Consider the following 23,714-nt stretch of genomic DNA (forward strand, 5'->3'; position numbering starts at 1 on the left):
GAAAAGGTAAATCTCTGAGACATTAATATCAATAGGACAGGGATGGAGCCAGAACGTGGCTAATGGGTGGGCCTGGAAAAATCAGGGTGGTCCTGAATATTTCTCTCACTGAGCACAATCCGTCTATCCCGACACATCGTGTATTCAAATAAAATGAATGACTGAAACTAAGTAACATGAAGTTCAGATCCTCCTTCGACAACCACAATTTTACCATTAATTAAAAAAAACAAAAAATCACAACGAAACAAATTCAAAAATAATTTCATAATTTCCAAAAAAATTCAAAAGTATATATTTTTTTCATGAATCTCACTGTGTGGGCAGTCTGTCAATCTGGGTGGGCCTGTGCACACCCAGGCCCACCCATAGATTCGCCCTTGCAATAGGAGCTCACAATAAAGGCTGAAATTAGTCAGTCTCATATCTTGAGGTAGATGCACTTTAACAATAGTCACACTCACACAATATAACCTTGTCAAATCTCAAATCAACATGTAGAGCATGGGTCTCCAATCCTGTTCCTCGAGGGTCGGTGACCTGCCTGTTTTCCATCTCTCCCTGCTGCAGTCCACACCTGATTCAAATGAGCAGGGCCATTATCCAGCTTCTGCAGACATTGCTGATTATATAGTCATTTGATTCAGGTGTGTGGCAGCAGGGAGAAATGGAAAACAGGTAGGACACCGGCCCTCGAGGAACAGGATTGAAGGCCCATGATGTAGAGCATGAAGTGCAGTAACAATTTACTACAGTAACAAAGACAATCCAAACAAAGACAGGCTACTACAACTACTGCAATTCAAATTATTTTCAAATTAAACAGCCACAGCACAAAACAAAAATAAAACAAGAAGTATATCAAAAATAGTCATGAGATAACAATACTGTAACTACAATCAATTCAGTTGTAAACAAACGTGTCCACCATAGCAGCACTGTGCACTTCCAGAAGCAAGGAAAGCACTGATGAAACACTTTAGGTTATGTCCATCACAACTCAAGTCTTTCAGTTTTCTCCATAACAGCAACAGCAGCCACAAAGTTCACAGAAAGCTTTATCTGACTTTATCTGGCTTCACCCATGGACAATGAGTTCCCAGACCCCGTTGTAAATGCATTTCATTTTCTTTGCAGTCTTCTTACTTTCCTTAGAGTCCTCCATTTTCATTAATTCATCACAAATGTATGGAACGCGTCGCTAAAATGCTTGTTTTTGGTAGGCGTATCTTTAAAAACAACTATTGCCTGCATGTGCGCCCGACTGTTTGATTGACAGCATACCCCTGCCTGTCTCACAGTCTCGCACGCAGACAGTCACACCCGCCCGAACACCGTACATACAGCCCGCCTCCATAATAGCCTCCACTGTGCGTTGTCTGCTCCCAGCACACAGGCCTTTAATAAGAAACAAGATTTTAGACGCATGTTTGAAAATTGGTGCCTGCCCATCAGACATGCGGGACAAGCGGGTCAATTTGCGGGATGCATCAAAAATCATTAAAATGCGGGACAGTCCTGCGCAAATCAGGACATATGGTCACCCTAATTGTAAACAACCTACAGTGTGCCATACCTTAGAACATGGGTGTCAAACATATGTGTGTCAAAACCGAGCTGCGGGATGAATTTGAAAGTAAAAAAAAATACAAAAAAGACATTGTGGTTTTATTGTTTTTTTGGATATGTCTTTTGTCTTTCCGTTGTGACTTTCAATAAAGTCCCTTTGCAAGTTGCTGTATTAGTCCCCAGGATCTGTATGAGTGGGCTGAGCATTGTGAGCTGAAGAAATCTTACCAAGCAACAAATGTAAAGATATGGGTCCTTATTTAGGTGTGTTACCACCAAGTGATGTCATCAGACGGCAGACACCTATTATAATGCTCGCTTCACACTGCAGGAAAACGCAACCAAGATTGAGTTTTCTTTACCCATATGTAAAGAAAATCTGATTTTTTTTTTTCCAGACAGCCTGAAACGTCTCAATTCTTATTTTTTCAAAAGTGACCTGGGTCGCTTTCATATGTGGCCCTAAATCAAATACGTTTTTTATTTGCAATGCGACATTGTAAGCAGCATCCAAGGATATGCTCTGATCACTCTATATCAGATACTGTGCAGTGGGTCATAAGATTAACTTTTGATTGGAAATTCGAGGCAGCTGTGATGCTTGCTGTTTGCACACCCTTTCAAGTTTTAGTTTGCATTACTGTTCAAAAGTAATCTGTTAATTATGTAGGAATAGAGATTTTATAAATTGATTTCATATCATAGTCTAGAACATTTTTTGTCAGTCGTGCACACATTTTCACTTGATAATCACAACACTTTGATGATGTCTGCTGAGCAATGTGTTAGCAGCTAGTAAGCTAAGCGCTTGAACATTTTACAGCGTAAAATTTACACCATTAAAGTTATGATCAACGTACTCTGTCAACCAAAAGCAACATACATACATTTGCTGTCATGAGACAAATATCCAGCCAACATTGTTCACCCATCCAGGCACAAAATGGCAGCATCAATGGCCATCCATAAACATGTATGCACCTGAACAGATTCTTTGCTAATAGTGGCTTTTAACACGGCAGCAACTTTGCTGAATACAACGGAACAGAACCAAGAGAAAATAAATTACTCATCTTCATTTCACTGCCCGCTGCCACTCCAGTTTGGCAGTTCCAAACCTTTATACAAGCTGCATGGTTCAAAACCTAGGAAAAAAGTACAGGCTTATAGTCCTAACAGGGGAAGTCAACCAAAATATATTTTTTTCAAGGATATGTTCTATGCAAGACCGGTCGGACCCTCCGGTCCGGCCGGATGCCCATTTTTGGGGCAGGGGGTGGGGGCTGACAAAATTTAAAAAAGGGCTGGACTAAGCATGGCAAGTGGATTTTAGTCCGGCCCACTAATCGGCCCTCACGCGTGTGACACGGTCGCGAGGTGGCCAAATTTCATCTTAGCCTACTCAGTGAAAGGCTTCTTTTTAGGCTTCTTTCTACTCCCGCATCGGTGCGAGTGACAACTGCCGCATTGATTCACATGACCTACGCATTGTGCTGCTGGGGACAGATATGCAACGCATGCCACGCACACATCAGGAATTTTGCTGCTCTGACTGGTCCATTATGTTACATGTTGCGATGACATACAGTTTTCCACAGAGGAGAGGAACAATTAAATGCATCGTCTAGTCATCTCGTTCCCTTTATGTGGCAGGCACGATATATCTGTTGTTGTCGCTGTCTTTTTGAAGCGACGCCATGTTTCAACTAGTGGGTCTGCTGGGAACATATTCTTGAAAAAAATATGTTTGGGTTGATTTCCACTTTAAAATACGGTAGTCTGATTTTGAAAGTTAATCGGAGGAGTTGGCGTTCTCCCGTCATCTTTCCCTCCAACCAACCAATCTTTCCCTCCCTGTTTTTCTATAAATCGACTTTGAATTACTGGTTCCAATGTGTCGATAGACAGGTGTCCTAATAGCGACCTTTTTAATGAAACTAGACATAAGTAGACCCATGACAGATAATGCTAACAAGGGATAAGGCTTCTCTTCGTCTTTCATTTTTGCGTGCGTGCCCTCGAATATGGCACTGGAAACAAAGCACTGTGGATAAAATGACGTCAGCGGTAAGGGTCTGTATCCAACCTATACGTCATCAAGAGTCCGATATGCACTCCGCGCAGGCAGGGTATAACAGACTGCTTGGGAGGGAGATTGACATTGTCCATGAATCTGCAAAGTTGTTTTGAGTAACATTATTGGCTTTATTTTTGACTTGACATTTAGCCATGCACAGACGGTTAATTTATTACGCACGGCAATGGCGTGGCGTCATCTTTAGTAATGTCTCCACGAAATGAGATCAACAAGTCCTCGCTCCAAAATCCTGTATTTTTACCTCCTTCCTATCTCATCTGGAGATATGAGATGATAAAAAGATGAGCCCCTACAAAGTTGTCCACATTTACTTTCGTAAGCACTATATTGTGAGTGACACTGTCTCATCTGCACACGCGGGTCACTTTGGGGATGCATTTGGTTCACACACCACATGGACTGAGACTGAAAAAAAAAAAAATCAAAATTTAGAATTAAGATCTGCAGTGTGAAACTATCCTAAATTGCTTCCCTTATTTCCCGCCAGTTAATGCACAGACTTGGTAAGAGAAGGCTGTTTACACGACTCATTTTTGTGGTCAAGTATGGTTGATTCCGCTGGACGTACTAGAGGGCTTGTATCACTTTTTGTGAGAATAAACAACGGCAGTCCATAAATAACGAGTATTTCTGATATCCCAGCATTAGCGTGGATGTGGATTTTTGCCTCTTGTCTTTTTCTATTCACCCCACTGACCCGAAACGATACAGTCCTCATCCTGTTCACATTCTTTGTACTATAAATACACATTTTACAGGAGTAGTGGTTTTAAGAGCTTCTATAAGGGAAGGGTGAGGGAAGAAAAATGTATTTTTTTAAATAACCGGAATACCAAGTTCCATCCGGAATGATGTGGCGTTCAGAGATTTCTGTAACAAAACACGGACAATAGTTGGCAACTCTGTAAAAAATATTCTGTGTAAGTGTACATCTACATGAATGCCTTTGGACACTGACTTCTTGTGAGTTAAAAATAAATGCACCACAATATTCACCATGTGAAGCCAACTCAGCAGAATTGGGGTGCTGGGAATGCACGCGGTAGAACACGGACATTAAGTCAGGTTTTAAATCGGAAGCTTATACTTCCTGCTTAAAAAGGCAAAAAACATGAGCTGCTACTAATCCAATTTCGCACGGACATCTTTTATGCAAAACGTGAAAAATTCTTAAAACCGAAAATTCTATTTCTGACACATACAATATGTCTCATCATTCATTTCATAAAATGTACTATTCATGCACTGGTATTACAGAGAGCAGTGAGATGCATATGACAGAATCAATCATATGACAGTTTCAGTATGACAGATCCTGAGAAACATTTGATTGCAACATTCAGAAACATGGTTTCATTTCCTTCCCGTCTTTTTACAGTTGTACCAGGTATATGAAAAATAAATTTGAAGTAAAACACTCAAGTTATATATGTCATGTCATTTTCCACACCGATTATCCTGTACAGGGTCACGGTTGGGTGCTGGAGCCTATCCCAGCTGACTTCGAGCGAAAGGCAGACCACACCCTGAACACGTCGCCAGCCAGTCGCAGGGCACACACAGAGACAAAGAATCATACACACCATCACTCACTGAGCAGAAACCAATCTCACGCTGCCCGCACACAATAAATATACAGTATATAGTGTATATCGTAATGAATATGCCGCATGTGGACGACGCCTCCCTGCCCCGGATACAAGAGACAGCCAGGACTGCCACAAAGTCTACTCCAGTCTCACTTCAAGACAATTGAATCCTTGGCATTTGATTTGACAAAGATAATGCTCGGAATTAGAAATCAACAAACTCCTGATAAGGCGAGACTTTTCGTCACCTGGGTAACTTCTACAGACAATGTGTTGTGGATTCAAATTGCCTGGAAACAGAATTACTGTAGATCTCATCATCAAGAAGTCGAAGGAATCTGCATTCACTCAGCAGGGAGCCAAACCTCGATGAACATGGCAGTGCTGGACAAAGACTGACCCCAAGAGGTCAACATGGGAACTGCAACTTTAAACTTTCTATGCATTTCATTCAATCAAAATTACCTTGAAATGAAACTATTCGAACATACAATTAGACGTCCAATTTTCCCCTTACCTCCTACTTATTTTATATATTAGTTTTTTTTCTCTTAATTTATTTAGGCTTGCATAATATTTATTGTATGCTTCACTAGTTGCAGTTAATAAACATTGTCCATATCCAGAAGTCAAGATTGAATTGTTGTGTGTTTGGGTCAAAGTATTAACCTCTATTTTGGTAAAAGAACTCACAACTTATTTTATTGTAGCGCCTCCATATTTCAAAACTGACTCCACAAGGTTTTTGGTCAAAATCCCCTCTAAATAATCAAAACATTTGACATGGTGCCCCTAGAGGCGAGCAGGAGTAATGCCGGCATTGCTCACGGTCGCTATTAAATATCTACACTCTTACGAGTGATCCCCAGTTTCGTTTATTAATTACTTTATAACACAGTGTGAAAGAAGCAAAAGCGTGTTGACTATTGTTATGATGTCATAAAACATCATGCAAGACAGCGTAGTCTCTCATAACTTATGAGACAATTGAATGGATAAGAAATGATGGTTGTTAAAACATTTTACTTTAAATAGAATGTATAAGGTAGATAATATACAGCACACTTGAATATGAAATGCATGACATGAATTTTCTCCATATAGCTCATTAGTTACTCACTTATCATTGCCTCGCATGACAAAAATACATCACCATATTCATGAGGTGCGCTTTTTGAATGTCAGTCCTTTACATCACATACAAAGATTCACTTGTGATTGTCCACTGAAACTTCAAAGAAGCATGAAGAATATAAAGTAATTTCTTCAAACGCCTTTGATCTATAATTGACCCGGTGGCTGTCAGTGCCATCAGACAAACACACACACTACAGCAGTGGTGGGCTGTGCATTTGGTATCTGGGCCTTCAGTGGTGATTTATCCGACTTAATCCACCTCTGAATGCCACCCTTATCACGTTACAATGATAGAAACAATCAATACTATACAAAAACACAATATAACAGCATGGAACTATGCCATGCATATCATCTGGATCAGCTCAGAATCAATATTTATCTAATAACCTCATAAAAACAAAATATTTAAAAAATGCATCATACTAACCAGAGATGCTGTTGATTACATGTATTAATGTGAGCAGATGTGTTATGCTATTTGACAGAGATGAGGGACTTGAGTCATATGAGTTTGCTCGAGTGAGACTCGAGTTGCTATTTTTAGGACTTGCAACTTGCTTGCCAAAAACATGGGAATGAATTGACTTGAGTTGGGACTTGGTATCTAAGTGACTCAAGTTGACTTAAGACCAATCCCAATACCCACACTTGCTCTCTTGTGCCCATCACCTGCGCATTGCCGCGAGGGTACGAGTGTGTAGGGTGTCCCAATTCTGCAAAATGCACTGCTCCGCACTCCGGCAAAGTCGCAAGCATATTACCCACAATTCATTGCAGATATGATCAAAATAGAGGGAAACTGATGACATTCCGTGGAATTCCTGTAGCTGTGCTGAAAAAAATGTCTCTTCACGTGTAAGTGTCCAATTATTACAAAGTTTATATGTATACGTGCAATTTCAATCGATATTTTAAATTCACCGTTTACCTACGTAATTTGTCCTAATTTAGTAGGGTTGGGCATTGTTAGAATTTGGACAATTCCGGTTCTTTGGTTCCATTACGGTTCCTAACAATTCTCGATTCTGATCCTTAACAACAAAAAAATGAGTTATTTTTGAAAAATCACATGAACTTCTCTGTTCTTTAATTTCATGAACTTTTTACTATTTGTGAACATTACCATGAATTGCTAAAAGGTCTGTTTTCATCCAGTAGATTTATTTCATGAATATAATATTTTTGTATTATTATTTAGTATTATTTTTCACAAGAGCTTTACTTTTGAGAAGTTCAAGACAATACAATAATGCAGCTGTTACTGAAAGCATGCTACTGAACACCAATTGATTGTCTAACTTTGTCTTTCTTTAGAAAGAAAATATATTTGACAAACACAACGCTGCATTTTAAGTCAAGCAAGGAAAGTCTATCTAATTCAAGCAGTCTATGTAACCATATGGTGTGTCTGTATGTACAGTATTTATGTATATGCTGCAGCTTCGTATGCTGTAAGCTAAATATTAGCTGGATATGTGTATTTGTGTGTTGAACTTCTTGGCTCAATGTTGCCATAAGACGTATTTAACCGATTCTGACTTTTGTGTCATAAGCCGCATTGTGTCAGTTCTTATGGATAGACGTCGGCCGAATGATCCAGGCAGGATCACCGACCCCGCGAAGGGTGACTGCTGCCACCGCGGTGTCCCAGCAGCCGCCACAGTTGTGGATTTCCATAGGAAGGGCCTGGTGAACGCGCTCGTCCAGCTGCGCCGCCCACGCTTGCCGGCCGGCTCAAAGCTAGCAGAAGAGCACGGCAGCTCGAATGGGGGCGAGCTACCATACTATTGCGACGCAGCTTTGGCGCCTGGAGCCTGGGGCTGCGCACCGTGGGCACGCATTTTTTGTTTTTTTAATTGGTTGTACTTCGTTCGTGCTTCTTCTACGCGGCTTGAAGTTGAGACGAAACTTAGCACCAGCATTCTAAAATCTCAACGGCTCCGGGAGAACCGGAAATATGGTCCTGGTTCCACTTGATTCCCGGTTCCCGGTGCCCAACCCAAGTACTTAGCAATCTTCTGCGCATGTGCTGCATAATTGCGCAGGAGCCGCAAATAGTCCAAATAATCGAGCCATAGCTCCCATTAACTGTAACAACCCGTGCCGCCATGCTCGGTGACGCATAGGGCTACGTCAATGATGTCACCTGAAGTGTCCCAATTCTGCATTTTTTGTGCACTTGTAACCTGCGCCCTCAAACCCTTTGTACACTTCAGCGAAGACCGGTGGGTGTAAGTGTGGGTATTGGTATTGGTATTGGGCCACAGACTTGCCAAGTCATCTTTAGTTCAGTTTATCGTTCAGTTTATCGTTTGAAATCAGAATTTTAACACAGTTTTCCTGTGGAAAACATGAGAGAAAAAAAAAGAGGCGTTTTGTTTCATTCACACCAACCTGGCAACATAGTCATACTTGTTGGTGTGAAGTGGCGACCTAACACCATCAGCAATAGTAGCAACTCCATCCATCCATCCATTATCCGAGCCGCTTATCCTCACGGGTTCCCGGGAATGCTGGAGGATATTCCAGCTATCTTCGGACAGTAGGCGGGGTCCACTCTGAACTGGTTGCCAGCCAATCAGAGTAGAGGTAACTCATTAATTTGAATTAATGGATTATTTTGTCAATGAAGTTGGCAAAAATAGAATGTGCAAAATGCAAGGTCTGCACCTCACTGAATGACATCTGGGATAGGCTGCAGCACCCCCGCGACCCTCGTGAGGATAGTGCGGTATAGATAATGGATGGATTGATGGATTGATGGAAATGTTAATGTCGTAGCTGTGGCCCATTGCTTTTGACATGTGTTTAGACCTTGTAGATCAAGTGGTTCATGCAAAAAAAACAAAAACAAAAAAAACAACCAAAAGAAATGCAATTTGAAAGGTAACGTTTCTGATGATCTGACAGTTGCAGAAACATACAAGTACTGAAATTTGAACAATGATCTGTTCAATATAGAATTCTAGGAAAATGTTATTATTAACAAGCAACTGTCAATTCCACTGATGGCCGGGGAATGATGAGTGTGAAAAAGACAAGAATGAGGAATGGAATATAAAGGAGGGGGGCCTGTGTGTGTGTGTCTGAGGAAGAGCGAGTGTGACTTGATTACCATATAGATATGTGTACTGAAGTCGATGCAGGAAATGGATGGCTGAAGGCTGCCACGAGAACTACAGTTTACTTGAGCAGAAATAGGAAACAGGCAGACAGCAAAGCATGAGAAAGGTTGTGTACAATAAAAGAATGGCAAAACTCAATCAAATCACATTATCCTTTACCCATACAATATCAGTCATTTGAAGAATATATGGAATGGGATTAGTTAAATTAAATCATTTCCGATGATTGTGATGTGTGTCATCTTTGGCACAAGAAAGCCCCCTCTGGGAAATCAATGCAACTGTCATACGGTTTCTTGCTCAACCATGTTGTTGACTTCATTTTTCAACCGGCTTGGGAATGAATAATGAATACCGTCATTTTAAACAGTACATGGGTGAACTGAAGTCCAATTTAGATATGGAACAAAATTCTGGTATGGTAGGAAATAGTGCTACTAAAAGTAATAGTGATCATTATTTAAAGTGGAAGTCAACCCGAACATATTTTTTTTCAACAATATGTTACCAGCAGGCCCACTAGTTGAAACACGGCATTCTGATTAATTTTTCATTTTATAAATTAAGCAGGGGCGGCACGGTGGTCGACTGGTTAGCACGTCCGCCTCACAGTTCAGAGGTCGTGGGTTCGATCCCGGCTCCGGCCTCCCTGTGTGGAGTTTGCATGTTCTCCCCGTGCCTGCGTGGGTTTTCTCCGGGCACTCCGGCTTCCTCCCACATTCCAAAAACATGCATGGTAAGTTGATTGGATACTCTAAATTGCCCCTAGGTGTGATTGTGAGTGCGGATGTTTGTCTCTGTGTGCCCTGCGATTGGCTGGCAACCAGTTCAGGGTGTCCCCCGCCTACTGCCCAAAGACAGCTGGGATAGGCTCCAGCACGCCCCGCGACCCTTGTGAGGAGAAGCGGTACAGATAATGGATGGATGGATGGATAATTTATTGTAATTTATTTTTGAAGCATTAATATTAATGTGTGCAATTACAATGCCTTTATTTTAGTGGGGTTAGTACAGTTAGTAGTCAAAGCCATGAATACAATCACAGCACTCAGCTGACAACCTCTGAGGAAGGTGGCAGTGAACATTGAAACTAGTCCAGACAAATACAAACCTTATTGTCTTAAAAAATGAGAAATATTATGTATAAAAGAAGAAAATGTGAATGTCTTTAACCATGTACAGTATAAAGACGCTAAATATAAAAGAATCACAACAGTACTGCTTCTGATAGGGCCACCACCCAAAAAGGCTAAAATATCAGTCCCAGCATAATCCTAACAAACAATAGCCAAGAGGGTGATCAGTGCATCCATTCTTCTCTTTCCTATGCTCTGCTTATTCTGTTCAGGGTCACAGGGATCTGGAGCCTATCCAATCAAATTGTGGCGAAAGGCAGACTATGCCCTGGAGTGGTTGGCACTTAATCAATCATAGGGCACATATACTGACAGACAACTTTTCTTTTGCAGTTCACATTCACACCTCCTGAGTGTGGACTGAAGCCACACTACCTGCACAGAAGTCAGGAAATGGAAACCCAGACACTATCAGTGACTAACCCCTGGTAACAAATAGCTAAAAATACTCTTGTATCATCAAAGATTCAATTTGTTTGAAATAGGTGGCCAAGACCAGGGTCAACATCTACAGAGGAGTGTCCTACTTGGTGTGTATGTATGTAGGAGTCATGTCATTGTTACAGCCTGCCAGCAGCTGTAATGACAACATAAAACTCTGAGTGCACTGAGCAGTACCGAAGAGAAATAAGGTTTGAGAGATTTGCAATTGGATGGAATAAACCAACAGAGTGGAAGACAAACAAGCAGAAGACAAAAATCAGTAAATCAGGGAAAAAGAACGATCCTGATGCGATAAACTGTAAATCCCTCATCAATGTCACATGACAAATTATCAGATATTTAAGACCTGCCATCAAGAAGAGCGACAGACAAATGAGTGGAGAAAGGAATCTACAGTCTAAGTGGAAAATGCAGGTAAATGAACACAAGAAGATCATACAAAATAAAAATAGGGGGGATGCAAATGCATTGAATGTAAAAATAATGTATTGAGTGTAAAGGGATCTTGTAAATAAAAATATCTGTACACCTGACCCCACCCAGAGGAACTGAAAATTGAGGAAAAGAAAAGGTTCCCAGTTTGCAATGAGAACAATTTACACTCTACTTTCTACAAGACAATCAAGTGTGTCTTAATTTATTGAGAAGAGCATTTTTTGGGAAGTCAAACGTCCCTATTGTTGAACCTAAAGGCCATGCTTTACACACTGTCTCCAATTGCATTAGACATGGTTAGGTCACAGTCAGTTAAAACAAAGTCATCCAACCATGTTTGTTTGCAGCACATTTTGTGCACTGGGCTACATTTTGGAAAATGGATAGATTGATGGATGGCTAGATGGATGGATGGATGGATGGATGGATGGATGGATGGATGGATGGATGGATGGATGGATGGATGGATGGATGGATGGATGGATAGATAGATAGATAGATAGATAGATAGATAGATAGATAGATAGATAGATAGATAGATAGATAGATAGATAGATAGATAGTGGGTGGATCTCACTCACAATTTTGTTTGTAATGTGAGGCAAATTATCTATTTAGGCACGCCATATACGCTAACCTCTGAATTGACTCCATTTATTCATGTGTTGACAAAACTGTTTTCTCTCCAAATCCTATTTTAGAACACTCCTGCATAATCTCCACCACACAAACACACATACGCACACACACACACACACACTCATTTGAATAAGCCATTATACATTTTCCCATTTTCCCTCTATAATATTACTGTGTATCCAATTAGACCTATGCAGGATCACTCAACTGGATATCAGTAATAAGGAAGTTCCATGCTTTTGCACCACATATATTGGCTAAGTCTTGTGTGTGTATATATATATATATATATATATATATATATATATATATATGGTGTAACGGTTCACAAAAGTCACGGATCGGTACAGCAATAAGTCTCAAATGCATAAGACTTTTTTTTTAGTTTGAACAGAGAGCAAGTTACAATTCAATTTGCTATAAAGCAAAAAACATTCTCTGTTATAAAAGCACAATATAAAATAAAAACGTGCGCATTAGGGTTGTTTATAAATAATAATAATAATAAAAAAGATTAAACACAGGAAAACACCCTTTCTTGTATGGATAGAATAATGTTGCAGATAAAGTCAGGTAGCATTTGCCAACTAGTAACTTCATTATAAGAGCAGCAGAGGACAGCTTGTGCTCCACCACGGCTCTTGTGATCATGGTCAAATGTGGCGATCGCTTGGTTGCTGCAGCTGTTCATTCGCGCACAGCGGAGAGGGGAGGGGCTTTGCTTGGTGATAGATTACGACAGCATTTTTCAACATCGCAATCAAATGCTCGACACACTATGCTAATGCTAACAATATTGTTGTCTTGGTAAAGCTCAACAACTGTAAAAAAAAAAAAAAGAAGCTGCCGAGTGAACAGGACGCTGTTTGGCTGTGTGTGACGTAGTATACCTGATGCTGATTGGCTGCCGCGAGGCGGAATGGCAAAACAGATGACTTGTTTAATACGTGACAAATGGGGCGAATGGACGGATTTCCGGTGCTTCGCTGCGCGTCCCACCGCTCCAAACGCATCACCACCGCCAGAAACCCTCGCATCAGATGTATTCGGCGTATGACAGCGTGCACCGAACCGTGAAGCCCGCACCGAAACGGTTCGAATACAAAAACGTTACATATATATATATATGTATATATATATCCATCCATCCATCCATTATCGATACCGCTTATCCTCACAAGGGTCGCGGGGCGTGCTGGAGCCTATCCCAGCTGTCTTCGGGCAGTAGGCAGGGAACACCCTGAAATGGTTGCCAGCCAATCGCAGGGCACACAGAGACAAACAAACATCCGCTCTCACAATCACACCTACGGGCAATTTAGAGACTCCAATCAACTTACCATGCATGTTTTTGGAATGTGTGAGGAAACCGGAGTACCCGGAGAAAACCCACGCAGGCACGGGGAGAACATGCAAACTCCACACGGGATCGAACCCACGACCTCTGAACTGTGAGGCGCACGTGCTAACCAGTCAACGTCATATATAGTCGTTATATATACATATATATATATATATATATATATATATATATATATATATATATATATATATATATATATATATATATATATATATATATATATATAGGGGTGTAACGATACGCTAAATCACATTTCGGTTCAGTTTCTTGGAAACTTCGGTTCGGTATATTTTCGGTACCAAAAAAACAGATTTTTTTTTAAAAGATGACAGGTAAATGGTACATTTTTTAGAAAAAATAAGTAATAGCGAACCATTCGGGTGATACTCTAAGATATTACACCAGAATAAAAAATACACTAACAATAAAGATCTCTTGATTTTTTAAATTATTAAGGCAATGAAATCTTCAAACACTCAGCAGCAACAGCCTATGACAAACTTAAGTATTCAAGTTAAACACAAGTTGTCATTACAGTACATGTATACACTTTTTGTGATAAAAAGAAATACATACAATAACAGTTACAATTATTGCTAACTATATTAAAACTCTTTTGATAATGAATAAATACAGTAACTTTAAAAAGTTTTTATGAAATTGTTTACACTTTTTAGGCATTGAAATCTTTGAATGTTCAACAGCATATTGTAACGAATTGGGTTGTGGTCGGATTTGTGTGTTGCCGAGTTGTGATTTTTCCGAGGTTCATGAATGCACCGTACGGCAAGCGAGTGAAGCAGCGGAGAAAGAAGAGCGTGAGCAGTTGTATTTTGGATGAATAAAAACGTGATTATTAAACTACGTCTGACGGCATGTTCCTGGAAGACGCTACAATATGATAAATCTCGCTGTTTAAGTTGAACGTTTTTGCTCCCTCGTTTGAGAAACATTCACAGTCGGATGATGTCGTATGTTAGACGTGCTAGCCGCAACATAGCCGCCCATCTCATGTAGCAATGTCGGCACACCTTTCGGATTCATCCACGCACCTTTCCCCATTGGCGAAGGGGAACAGGAAAGCCAGAATGTTCCCAAACAGGAGACCGCAGTGTACGCGGGGATATATATATATATATATATATATATATATATATATATATATATATATATATATATATATATATATATATATATATAGAAATTAATTAATTGCGATTAATCATATTTTTCAACTACTGTTTTTTACTAAGCTTCGAGCCGATATTTACTTGAGTAAACTATTGGAATTGATGTAAAAAAATTAAATAAAAGTATATTTTGATTCAAAGACTCTTCTAATAGCTTTCTTTGTGTCCTTTAATACGATTCTCTTCCTGTAAAATACAACTGTTGAACAATACACCAAAGACGTACAACTAATGTGGTATTTGAATTTGACTTTGCAAAGTACGAGAATTATTTAGGATTTCTCCAATGATCCGGCGTAATATTGTTTAAAGTAAAACTACGTAAAAGTCCGTCTCTGCGACAGTGACACTCCTCAAAATTCCGCTGCAAAGTGAGAAGAGATCAGCTGCCACAATAAGTAAATAAAACTGAGTTAACGGAGTTAATTTTTCTAATGCGTTATAAAATCCAAATTAATTTCAATAGTTAACGCTTTAACTTTGACATCCATAATACACATATACACACACACACACACACACAAAAACGATGATATCCACAACACATATCAGCGGAGTGCAGAATCGGTATGCCAGCTCCTGGATAAAATCGCGTTACACCTGTGCCACAACTTAGACTTGGTTTCACCTGGTCTAAACTTTTGTCTATGGTCAAATTCCCAATCACGGTAAACTAGACTTGCCCTAGCATGAAAATTAAGATTTGCCATTATTTACGCCAAGCAAATGTCGGCCCGAGTATTTTGTTCATTTGTTAAACATGTACGGAAGAGAATGGCACGTTGGTCGACTGGTTAGCATGTTCGCCTCACAGTGCAAAGGTCGCGGGTCCGAATCCGGCCCTGGCCTTCCTTGTGGAGTTTGCATGTTCTCCCCGTGCCTGCGTGGGTTTCTCCGGGAACTCTGGTTACCTCCCACATTCCAAAAACACGCATGGTAGGTTGATTGGACACTCTAAATTGCCCCTAGGTGAGATTGTGAGTGCGGATGTTTGTTTGTCTTTGTGTGCCCTTGCGATTGGCTGGCAACCAGTTCAGGGTGTACCCCGCCTACTGCCCAAAGACAGCTGAGGTAGGCTCCAGCATGCCCGCGACCCTCGTGAGGATAAGCGGATGATAATGGATGTATGGATGTACGGAAGTTTAATTCACATTCTTCATCACTAGGCGACACTCTGTTTCTGTGATATTCTTTCTCTTCTCTATTCAATCAGATTCTGTACTATTTAGTCACATAAATTGTGGCTTTTATTTTTATTTTTTCCACTCTTAGTCCTAGTACTTTATTCCCGACTACTTTGGTTCTGTAAAAACAGAATAATCTCTTACAATAATTTATTCCATGTCTCTAATTAAAATTCCGCTTATGTAAATCATGGAACTGTTCACATAAGCCTGTGCTGATGCAGGACAAATAGAGGAAATATGAATAATAAATAAATGGAGGAAACTGGTAAATGGGAAGCAAGCTACAATCAGCTTCATCATGTTTGAGTTACAGAAAGACAGCTCATTTCTTTCTGTTTCAGCAATCAACGCCTCACCTGATCCATCCATTTGTAAACTCTTTTTTTTTTCTCGTTCAGACCTTTTTGCTGCTAGAGACACTTGATTTGTATCTTAGTTTTGGTACAACACCACTAAAGACTGTGTTTTGTCAGATGATTCTCTACAGTGACATAGTGTAATTATGGCCTTAAGTGAGCAAACTGTACATGTGCCAATCTTTTGAAATTAATCACATTCTTTTTTAATACGAAGATGGACATACTGCGTACGTGGGTGGAAAATTGTTTCAATATGTGTCAGTCATTACTGGCCTTGGAGAAAGATAAGAGATGTCTGTCAAATCAAATCATGGCTTGTGGAAAATTCAACACATTCCTCTTCGACAAATGCTACATTTAGAAAGTAATTAAGGCAAAACAGTTACTGACCAGTTCGGGGGTTGATGATGAAGAAATTCTGCGGGTTCCCACTGATGATGCGGTAGTTGAGCCGATCAGTCGATGAGTGTAATGTCGCATCAGGATCCTGGGCTTGGATCTGGACTACAGAAACATCCCGGGGAGAGTTCTCTGGTATTGATGGTCGGTACAGCGGCTCAGACGTCAGCGGGGCATTGTCGTTTACGTCCTCCACTTGGATGAATACTTCAATCGTGGCAAACTGAGGGACCGCACCATGGTCACTGGCATACACTGTTAGCCAATAGGAGTCCTTGGTCTCGCGATCTAGCATGTCTATGGTGTAGATCACCCCTGTTGAAGGAAGATAAAATGTGAAAGTCAGAACACAATATTTTATGATAAAGCAAGACTGCAACGTTTAACCTGAGAGGTATATTCTTGTTACTCTTCCTTAGTGATGTTACAAGACGTGCCGAGGGGGCATTTCCGCAAAGCGTGTATCGAGGCTTATTTCATTTACGGGAGGATCTGAAAATGATGATGTCCGAAGCCTCGCTGGCTGTTGTACCACATGACTGCTTCGGGAAATGCTTCAGATTGTTTCGTATGCTTTGACAACTACATGAACCCCTCAGGCAGCGGCTCCATTCAAATGTTTTATTTTTTTTTAATAAAATCGTGGTCAGCTCAGTGTTGGGCAAGAATATCCATCCAACCATCCATTATCTATACCGCTTATCCTCACCAGGGGCGCAGGAGTGCTGGAGCCTATCCCAGCTGTCAACGGGCAGTGGGCGGGGGACACCCCGAATTGGTTGCCGGCAAATCGCAGGGCACACAGAGACAGACAAACATTCTCACTCACAATCGCATCTATGGGCAATTTAGAGTGTCCAATCAACCTACCATGCATTGTTTTGGAATGTGGGAGGAAACCGGAGTGGGCAAAAATATCGAAATTTGTAAACTTCAGTTTGGAAAGTGTTACAGCTGCGTACACTACACTACAGTCCTGGGAATCCTTACAAAAGAAGGTGCGGGCGGCTTGGTTGGCAATGCGGATGTTCTGCCCAGCTGTAGATCGAACTTATTTCAACCCAGCGTAAACGTGTGTGTTCCATCCTCAGGCAGCACTGCCTCGTATATCGCACTTTGAATAAGTTAGGTTGCTTTAACAAAAGATCACATTTTCATCATGTATTTTATTCAACAGTGAGATGTTTAACGTATTCTAAGGAAATTGGGTACAATAACAACAACTCACTGAGAAGGGAAAAAAATGACTCTCTCCCAATTTACTTTGTTACCATCTAAAAGGGTGTTTTCAAAGGCTGGAGAGAGGTTGTGCAAAACAAAACAAAAATGGTAAAATCCAAAACAGTTGAGGAGCTGTTATTTGTGAGTACAAATTAATACTGGCATTTTTTATTGGTATTAATACTGGATTCTCCGTTTTGCTGTATAGTCAAAGTGTTGGTGTAATCCAGGTCACTAATTAAATGTAAATAAAACACACACACACACGCATATATATATATATATATATATATATATATATATATATATATATATATATATATATATATATATATATATATATATATATACATACATATATAGCTTGGATATAAATAATTCCGACCGGATTCAATAGTAGTCGTGTAATGGAATCTTTTTTTTTTTCACACAAATAAGATACATTCTGATTTTTCTTTTCTGTCCTAACGGCTGTTCGCAGAGCGATATTTACCATCCTGTTCTGACGAGTGTGGTTTGATAAGACTATGACAATGAGTATGTACAGTAATTGTATGATCATTACACAGTATTGCTATAATTGTTTCTAATGTCTACATGAGAAATATGTAGTAATTTTACTTGACCTACTCAGGCCTGGTGTTAACTGGACATTGAGGACAACGCTGGATGTGTGTGGATTGGGAGAACATTTTCACTGCCATTTTTGGGAGTACAGTTCCACATTTTTCTGAACCACTGCACGGGACCTACTCCTCTTAGTATACATACAATACGATGCTCACAACTTTCAGTGGGGGAAATAAAACAAGCTTCCCCAAGATAATCAGTTCAAATATTTGTACAATATTCCAGTTGTGATGCAATGCTCTCATTCTGGAAGGAAGCTTTTATTTTTTTTATTTATTTATTTATTTTTCATATTGTACATATTTGCTGGAGAATGCCCCAATATAATATTATAAAAACATGAAATTAATATTGTTTTCCTTTTCTTCTGTATTTCTGATACTTTCAATTAAACAGGTCTTATGAAAGCACAGTTTGATCCAATTATGGCCCATGCTGAGATGTAAAATGCGGGTCCAACTACATAAAACTGCATCTGTGTTGTGCACATTAGACATTCCGTGGCAGCAAATGGGGCCAACAAACTGCTAAATCAATCTACTGCCGCGGTAGAGTGTTTCCAGTTAAAATTCCCATGTTGTGTCTATTTTCTACATTATTATTATCCCAGAAAGTCACAATCATCGCATCCTTAATCAAGCACATTCATCATAATGTCGGTGTCACTCTCCCCCACCTTCAAATGAATAGTTATAGGAGAATGATGTACATCAACTTGCATTGTAAAATGCTCAACTCAAAAGAAACTATAGCACGAGCACCACCTCTCAGTGTGGATTCTAGCAATTTCGGTCGAGCAGACCTCCATCTGTCAGAGTCACTCATCTTCAAGACATTATTTATGATGGAGCTCCTGGGGGGTGTGCATCCATCCCACTTTATTCACTTGTCATCCCAACTACACCGGTTTCGTGGAACCAAGTCATGTATGTTGTCCTGAATCATCCCTTAGCTATTGGTGCCTAGACTTAGACTAGCTCCTCTTTCCTCTCTATCTCAAGCTGTTCACATTCATGTGCCGTTGATGTATATGGCTAACTTACAGTATACTGTTCTGTTATTTTTTCAATTTCATTGATTTTCATTTTTTATTTGACTGCCTCCTATGTGACGTGAGTGATTAAAACGTTTTTGACTTCCTCTGCCTCCACTTCTGCTTGTTTACTGCAGCTGGGTTTACAATGGAAGCAAAAGAATGTAACAGTCAAACTAAATACTTTTTTGCATGAATCATCCTTTTCATGTCGTCATTTATGTATAACCCCGTGATACCGCAGAAGATGTTTTGTCAAAGCTACCGCAACCTCTAACCTCGGCGCGTGTGTATTCGGCGGCTTGCATGTGTCACTGCTTGTATGTATCACCAGTCTTCATTGCCTTTAAGCTGAACATCTGTCAGATGTATGCAAGTGCTTTGTAAAAGCTAACGTAAAGGGTAATACTACTTTTATTTTTCACATCTGACTTCATGATTCCCTTCAACTATCACTATAGACTACGAGTAATCCTGCTAGACAATTACATGTGTTCTTGCAGGCCATACACAAACACACACTGCATGTAAGTGTAAAGCTCTCAGGCCTTCCATTTGCTCTCATGCTTTAATGGAGCAGCTCATAATATATTTAGACAACATTTTTCAGCTCGACTTCCTCCAGTGGAAAAAAAAAAAACATTACAAGGGAGTATTACAGAAACTATTAATGTCTACGAATCCTACATAGAGTATGAATGTCAATGTGTGTGGAGAGGAAGATATCATTTACTAAAAGATTTAGACAAGTAACACCTGTTTTGCATTATACTAACAAAAGTGCCCTAGATTTCTACGCACTCCAGTCCATATTTTCCTCATTGTTAGTTTGTAAAATTGTCTCACTATTTTTGTATGTATGTACTATATTGTATGTATTTCCACAGCTGGGGTAACTGAGGGATTTCCTACGAGGGATTTTTATTTATTAATTTTTACAGAGACAATATCAGTTTCAATGACCATGCAAAGACATTCTTGCAGTACCAATTTCTTCAGTTGTGTTGTCAGCTTTGATGGTTATGTTGAATGACTCTCCCATTATACGGTCATTTTTGAAGAAAAACATACACTGGCAATGTGGGGTTCAATGAATAACTCATTAAGCTTTGACTGTCATTCAAAGCAAAAAAACAGAGCCTATCACAACTGACTTTGGGCGAGAGGCATGGAACACACTTGAACTCATCGCCAGCCAACCACAGGGCACATAGACAATTATTCACACTCACATTCACAGACAGTTAGCTAGTTAGAGGCTTCAATTAAACTACTATGCATGTTTTTGGAATGTGGACAAAAACCGGAGTAGGTGGAGAAAACCCACGCAGGCAACCCCTGAACTGTGAGGCAGCCGTCCTAACTCGTCGACCACTGTTATACTCTTCTTTGTTCTCTTGACTGTATTTTACCATTCATTCCCCCCTTCGTCCTTGCTGCCATTTGACTTCACTACACTGTAAGTAATAGCAAAAAAAAAAGTTTTTTTATGGCAATTCCAAAGCACATCTGTAGGCTAGATTAAAACAATTACAAGTTTGATTTAGATTTTTTTTTTCAGTTCTAATTACAGTAATCTCAACAATTTGCTAGAATTTATAATACTTCTCAGAATATTAAAAAAAAACATCATTATTCATCAGATTTTATTATTTATTTAGACATTATGATGATAAAAAATTTAAATGATTCCACAGTATGGTGACGCTTTATCTTTCAACAAGTCAACTAATTGTCTGACGTATTTGAGTCGTTTATGAAACACAAAATATACATTAAAAATATTGAGTATTAAATAAATTTATTGGAGCAAAAAGCAGTGTGTGTTTTGTGCATTAACAGCATTTGTATGTTTTTTTTCCCTGTGCTATTATACAAAAAATGTGTAAAGCACATTATTATTGCTGGATTGTAATTATTGAGTTGCATTACTGAACAGAAAAATATTGGTTTTAGTTTGGTTGAATGTTATGTTTGATAAATATTTGATTTCACAGAGTAGCTCAATGAACATGCTCAAAAGTGTGCATGAAAAGGTAAATTCAGTTTGAAATTCTTAACTTCTGTTCACGAGAGTAAAACACTGAGAGCTCACTAAAATAGAAAGAGTCTGTAGTAGATCACTTAAAAATACTAGACAGTGTTTTATGAAAGTGGCCTAATGTATTTAAACACTGTAGAAGCATGTCGTTCGATGACTTTAAACCGTGTTATCTTGGGGTAATAAAACAATTAAATGAAGCTTGAAGATGAAGTCACAGACACCGTTTAATTCAATTTTCAACAATCACAGCAATGAACGATGAGTTGAATACCACTAAATGCCCTGAATAAAACGAATGAACGTTTTTCAGTCTTAGGCTTCAGGCTCAGCTAATGTGTGAAGCTGTCTGACTGTCCTGGGTGCCCTGCGATATCCGAGGAAGTACATTTCAGCAAACCAGACAAAGTGAGTCTCAATCTTAATTGGGAATTAGGTGAGGATTAATTAAGGAAGTGATTAGCATTTGCACTAATCCATGGGAGTGGAAGACATTTGGAATTCGATACACAGGCACTTACACAGTGTAGTGCTGTGTCTTCAGAAGGGGGATGCCTCACATTGAAAAACACTGACTGGCATGTCCATACAACATGCTCAAATACAGTATTTACGTATAAAAGCACCAGTGTAGTGAAGTTGCTTTCGTAATCAGCCTTTAATAATGTCCAAATGAGTAGGTCTCAATGAGCCATAATTGTCTCATCTTTAATGTTTCTTCAGGGAAGCACATTTCATTTTATAGCTGCGGTAGAGCAAACTCTATACACAAATGTATAATGTCTATTTGTGTTTTCAGTGATACTCATGTAAGATGTGATGATGTAAGGTCATGATAAAGTGTTTGACAAAACCCCCACTATATTACAGTATCTTTACAGTGTCAATTTTTGCATACTGTTTCAGAGTCGCAAAATGCAACACATTAATGCAATTCTATTTAATAGTAGGTATGTACATACAAAATTAAGTAAAAAATATATTGTAAAAATGTATATTGGAAGAGACTTGTTGCATTGGGCATCAATTCACACACACACACACACACACACACACACACGCACACAAAGACCCAATCGTTATTCATTCATTTACTTTAGCCAATGTGGCTAAACAGAATAAAAATCTCCTAGCCTCACTTAATGATAGTTAGCCACGGCATCACTTTTATCTTTTGTGTTGTCGTTTTATGTGCGCCGTGCATGCGTGCACATGGCAGGGACATTGTATCCCAAATGATATAAAACACATTAAAAGTTCAGAGAACATGTTTTTTTTCAGATTGTAGGCATAGCCTGTTGGCTAACTGCACATTGTCGAGGTAAAAATGGGCCAAGTTTGTAGCCATGGATTTTGACGCGGTTTTGCGGGGGCAATTTTAACGGACAAGTTGGTCCTACACCGGAGTGGCAAATATGGGAAGTATTTATCACGTCATTCCCCATTTTAACTGGTCATTGGCGATGTGGCGAACCCTGATATAGTTAAAGCTGTCAAAGTTAAAGCGTTACCCATGGAGATTATTTTAAATTATATATCACATTAAAAAAATTTACTCGCTTCTTAGAGGAGAGTTCACTGTCACAAAGAAGGATTTTATGTAGTTTTACTTTTAAAATTTGCTTGATGGCTCATTGCGAAATCCTAAATAATTTGCGAATTTTGCAAGGCAAATATCAAATATCATATTAGTTGTAAGTCTTTAGTGTATTGTTCAACAGTTATATTTTATAGGAAAACAATCATACTCAAGGATCAAAGAGAGCCATTTGAACAGTCTTTGAATCGAAATATACTTTTAATTTTTTTCCATATTGATTCCAAGATATTACTCTCGTAAATATCGGTTACATGCTTTGTAAAAAATTGGAGTTGAAAAAATGATTAATTAAAATTAAAACATTGCAATTAATTAGTTTAAAAAATTGTTTGCCAGCACTAATATATATATATATATATATATATATATATATATATATATATATATATATATATATATATATACACATCATTTTTCATAAAGAATAATATTTTAATTAGTAAATTAGTTTTGTAGTCATCCTGGTGCAGTTTGGCAAGAGAGAGTTGTCTAGATGTGAGAAGCCAATAGGTCGGA

At 39.2% G+C, this 23,714-nt stretch overlaps 1 protein-coding gene across 8 annotated transcripts in view; it reads right to left on the reverse strand.

Annotated features, from left to right (window-relative positions):
- fat3a (FAT atypical cadherin 3a) overlaps positions 1-23,714 on the reverse strand; it is a 207,761-nt gene that overhangs the window by 78,099 nt on the left and 105,948 nt on the right. For all 8 annotated transcript variants that reach the window (XM_086034902.1, XM_086034900.1, XM_086034897.1 and 5 more), the window contains exon 4: positions 16,665-16,988. In XM_086034902.1, coding sequence (XP_085891028.1) covers positions 16,665-16,988 — 324 coding nt within the window. The remainder of the gene's footprint in view (positions 1-16,664; positions 16,989-23,714) is intronic.

This window comes from Filicampus tigris, chromosome 7, assembly GCF_054856515.1.
Source record: "Filicampus tigris isolate MCC_2025a chromosome 7, RoL_Ftig_1.0, whole genome shotgun sequence".
Lineage (NCBI taxonomy): Eukaryota > Metazoa > Chordata > Actinopteri > Syngnathiformes > Syngnathidae > Filicampus > Filicampus tigris.